Genomic DNA, 5000 nt, shown 5'->3' with positions numbered 1-5000 from the left:
GAGGTTAGAGCTTCCAGTGGCCACAACAGACTGGCTCGGTGCATTGAATGCATAGAAACATGCACCAGCTGATCATACTCTCTTAGGACAGACAGAAAGACTGGGGGGGGGGGGGGGGGGAACGTAACCGTCTGTGCTGTGCTGTGCTGCAGGATCCAGACAACACAGGCCTTCTCCTTCTCCTATATGAGCTCATGCATCTGGTAACCACGGCAAAGCCACGCCACCTGTGATGTATGAACTCAGCGTTCGGTGGCATTGAGAGATCCACGGTCTCATTAATTTTATCTCACATGACAGAATTATCTATTCCACGGCCATTATCGAGAGATGGAGAGAGCGAGGGAGAGAGATAGAGAGAGCGATGAAGAGAGAGATAGACCTACCTGTCTGTCTGTCTTTACTGCAAAAGGGGGGGTTGTGGGTTGTGGTTGGGAACGGTTTGCGGTGTTGGTCTGACAAGACTGTTTAATTCCCAGCTAATAAAACGTAAGCCAATGCTGATGTAATCGTGAGTATTACGAACACTTTAGTTCCTCTCCTTGAGCTCGACGGCACCGACGGACCCGCTCTCTCATTTATTCCGTTTCCGCACATGACAGAATTATCTATTCCACGGCCATTATGTTGTTGATAAGAGATATGAGACGACAGCGGGTGACTGCGGATCCTATTCATCTTAGGTGATTACTTATGTTGATTAGCACTGCGTTTAAGCCCGTCGAGTGTCTGAGAGCGTTCCCCAATGACTAACGAGGACCTCTCATCTTAAGAAATGATCTGGCTAGGAAGATATTTACTCATAAAGTACCAAGCCCGCTCGCATCTGTCTCAAAACCAAAAAAAGGAAGTTGTAACTTTGACACAACTTGACAAGGTCTTCAGACTTCCAAAACAAATTAAAAGTTGGGTGATTAGTCAACTGATGAATAGAAATTTTAAAAAAATCTGTGTTTTAAGATTCTTAATTTTTTTTTACCAGGTGAAAAATCCATGTGGCATCAAGTCAGTAAGAGCCACACAACTGATGGCAGGCCTGTGTAGCTCTGTTGGCTGCTGTGAGTGCTGACTGGACCTGAACCCATGACTGGACCAATGACTGGACCTGGACAATGACTGGACCCATGACTGGACCTGGACTCATGACTGGACCCATGACTGGACCTGGACCCATGACTGGACCCATGACTGGTCCTGGACAATGACTGGACCCATGACTGGACCTGGACCCATGACTGGACCCATGACTGGACCCATGACTGGACCTGGACCCATGACTGGACCCATGACTGGACCCATGACTGGACCCATGACTGGACCAATGACTGGACCCATGACTGGACCAATGACTGGACCAATGACTGGACCCATGACTGGACCCATGACTGGACCCATGACTGGACCCATGACTGGACCCATGACTGGACCTGGACCCATGACTGGACCCATGACTGGACCCATGACTGGACCCATGACTGGACCCATGACTGGACCCATGACTGGACCCATGACTGGACCAATGACTGGACCTGGACAATGACTGGACCCATGACTGGACCTGGACAATGACTGGACCCATGACTGGACCTGAACCCATGACTGGACCCATGACTGGACCCATAACTGGACCTGGACCCATAACTGGACCCATGACTGGACCAATGACTGGACCTGGACAATGACTGGACCCATGACTGGACCCATGACTGGACCCATAACTAGACCCATGACTGGACCAATGACTGGACCTGGACAATGACTGGACCCATGACTGGACCCATGACTGGACCCATGACTGGACCTGGACAATGACTGGACCAATGACTGGACCCATAACTGGTCCTGGACCAATGACTGGACCTGGACCCATGACTGGACCAATGACTGGACCTGGACCCATGACTGGACCAATGACTGGACCTGGACCCATGACTGGACCCATGACAGGACCAATGACTGGACCAATGACTGGACCTGGACCAATGACTGGACCCATGACTGGACCTGGACCAATGACTGGACCAATGACTGGACCTGGACCCATGACTGGACCTGGACCCATACCTGGACCATTGACTGGAGCCATAACTGGACCCATGACTGGACTCAAATGTGCTGGACTGGGTACATTGGCCCACAACATGATAAACTGATTTTAAATTCCCAACACAAACTGGAGAGGTTCTTATTTCCAGAGTAAGAGAAAGGATGCACCTGAAGAGCTTTTACAGTATGTGACCTCTGACCTTAATGGTAAAGTAAGTAAAAGGGGCCACTTTTTTCCCCTCTGGTTCTCCGTTTAAATTTGCGTCGGCATTTGCTGGGTGTTTCCTTTAAAAAGCATCTAGACTTGCTCGCTTTGACCACGCCCTGATTTGTGCTATGACTATGGACGAGTGACTGGCAGAGGTAGGGCACTGGGCACTGACTATGGCAGAGGTAGGGCACTGGGCACTGACTATGGCAGAGGTAGGGCACTGACTATGGCAGAGGTAGGGCACTGACTATGGCAGAGGTGGGGCACTGACTATGGCAGAGGTAGGGCACTGACTATGGCAGAGGTAGGGGCACTGACTATGGCAGAGGTAGGGGCACTGACTATGGCAGAGGTAGGGGCACTGACTATGGCAGAGGTAGGGGCACTGACTATGGCAGAGGTAGGGGCACTGACTATGGCAGAGGTAGGGCACTGACTATGGCAGAGGTAGGGCACTGGGCACCGGGTTCCACTCCGTCACGTCACAGAGCTGGGCACAAGGCCAGGCAGGGTAGTACGGCAGTGGGGGTGGGGGGGGAGGGGGGGTTACCTTTCGGAATGGCAGGAACGAAGCGCTTCTTCCACCAGGGACGGTTCCGGTCCGACTTCTCATCGTCACTGTCCTTCCGGTCTTCAACCTGTAAACACACACGCATACACAGATATAAACAAACACACACATGCATACACACACGCATCGACACAGGCACACACAAACATGCATGTTGGGGTGTGTATGAGAGTGTATGAGAGTGTGTGTGTGTGTGTGTGTGTGTGTGTATGTGTGTGTGAAAGAGAGTATAAGACTGTGTGTGTGCATGTGTATGTGTGTGTGTGTGTGTGTGTGTATGTGTGAGAGAGAGAGAATATAAGACTGTGTGTGTGTGTGTGTGTGTGTGTGTGTGTGAGAGAAAGTTTAAGACTGTGTGTGTGTGTGTGTGTGTGTGTGTGTGTGTGTGTGTGTGTGTGTGTGTGTGTGTGTGTGTGTGAGAGAGAGTATAAGACTGTGTGTGTGTGTGTGTGAGTGTGTGAGAAAGTATAAGACTGTGTGTGTGTGTGTGTGTGTGTGTGTGTGTGTGTGTGTGTGTGTGTGTGAGAGAGAGTATAAGACTGTGTGTGTGTGTGTGTGTGTGTGAGTGTGTGAGAAAGTAAAAGACTGTGTGTGTGTGTGTGTGTGTGTGCGTGTGTGTGTGTGTGTGTGTGAGTATAAGTGTGTCTCCTGACCTCCCCCTTGAGTGAGTCTCTGCTGGGAGACGAGGCGGCTCCGCTGGCGAAGGCGTTGGGGGTCTCGGGCTCGCGGTCCTCTGCGATGGTGCGGCGGTTGAGGCAGGGCTCGCTGGTGGGCCGGCGCCCACTGCACACGATGTCGGAGCTGCGGCTGCGCACCAGGCGCTCCGGGTACGAGTGGCGCTGCTTCCCGTGCTCCAGATCCTGGATCAGCCCGTGGGGGGCAAACAGGGGGCCGCGCGGCTCCGGGGGGCCCATGGCACTGGCCTCAGGGATGGGGGGGTCTGGAGGGGGGTGGGCCGGACGCATGTAGTGAGTCTTGGGCCGGACGATGGTGCCCGTGGAGCCTGAGAGAAGGGGAGAGGAGGAGGGGAAGTGAGGAGAAGGGAGAGAGGGGGAGAGGAAAGGGGAGGATAGAGGGGAGAGGAGAAGAGAGGATGGGGAGGAGAGGAGAGGAGAGGGGAGAGAGGGGGAGTGGAGAGGGGAGGATGTGGAGGGGAGGAGAGGGGAGAGGGGGGAGAGAGGGGGAGTGGAGAGGGGAGGATGTGGAGGAGAGGAGAGGGGAGGGAGGGGGAGAGGAGAGGGGAGGATGGGGAGGAGAGGAGAGAAGAGAGCAGAGGAGAGGAGAGAAGGGAGAGAGGAAAGGGGAGAGAGGGGGAGAGGAGAGGGGAGGATGGGAGGAGGGGAGAGAAGAGAAAAGAAGAGGAGAGGATGGTGAGGTGAGGAGAGGAGAGAGAGGAAAGGGGAGGAGAGGGGAGAGAGGAAAGGGGAGGAGGGAAAAGAGAGAGGAAAGAAAATGGGAGAGGAGAGGAGAACGGAGAGAGGAGGGGAGAGGGAGAGGAAGAGAAGAGGGGAAAAGGAAGAACAGAGAAAGAGAAAATCACAGGATGAAGGAGAAGAGAGGAGGGAAAGAGATAGAGAACACAGGATAAAGGAGAGAGAGAAAAAAAAATAGGACAGTTGAGGAGAGAGAGGACAGAGTACACAAAGTAGATGGGAGGGGGGGGGTTATTGGGGTGTCTGACCGTCAAGTACCGCATGATGCTGCTTAATGCTACAAACTACAAACACAAACACACACTCTCAACACACACACACTTTTGACAGATCAACTTGTGAGACATCTGCTGCAAACAAACACACACACACACACACACACACACACACACACACACACACACACACACGAGTTTGAGTGCAGTCATATTAGATTGGAGAGAGACATCTGCTGAAAATAAACACTGACACACACACACAGGCAGGTGACAGAACAGCGCCTGGGCAGAGAGATATTGTCTGTGTGTGTGTGTGTGTGTGTGTGTGTGTGTGTGTGCTTGAGAGAGCTGTCAGTGAGAGACAGACCCCATGTGAAAGCAGGCCACCTGTTCCAAGGGTACGGCCGCTCGGCTGTGCCCGCCCTGATGCCAGGCTGTGCCACCCACCCACACTGAGGGCCAGGGGACAGTGCCAACCCGCCTGGGGTGAGGTCTAGCAACCTGTCAGCCTGCTCTCTTCA

At 53.1% G+C, this 5000-nt stretch overlaps 1 protein-coding gene across 5 annotated transcripts in view; it reads right to left on the bottom strand.

Moving 5' to 3' along the window:
• gapvd1 (GTPase activating protein and VPS9 domains 1) overlaps positions 1 to 5000 on the bottom strand; it is a 45915-nt gene that overhangs the window by 9182 nt on the left and 31733 nt on the right. For all 5 annotated transcript variants that reach the window (XM_080851966.1, XM_080851967.1, XM_080851968.1 and 2 more), the window contains 2 exons: positions 3482 to 3831; positions 2808 to 2895 (listed from right to left, as the gene is read on the bottom strand). In XM_080851966.1, the coding sequence (XP_080708092.1) occupies positions 2808 to 2895; positions 3482 to 3831 (438 nt within the window). The remainder of the gene's footprint in view (positions 1 to 2807; positions 2896 to 3481; positions 3832 to 5000) is intronic.

This window comes from Sprattus sprattus (assembly GCF_963457725.1).
Source record: "Sprattus sprattus genome assembly, chromosome: 15".
Taxonomy (NCBI): domain Eukaryota; kingdom Metazoa; phylum Chordata; class Actinopteri; order Clupeiformes; family Clupeidae; genus Sprattus; species Sprattus sprattus.
The sequence above is the reverse complement of the archived record's forward strand: the minus strand, read 5'-3'. Positions and strand labels throughout refer to the sequence as shown.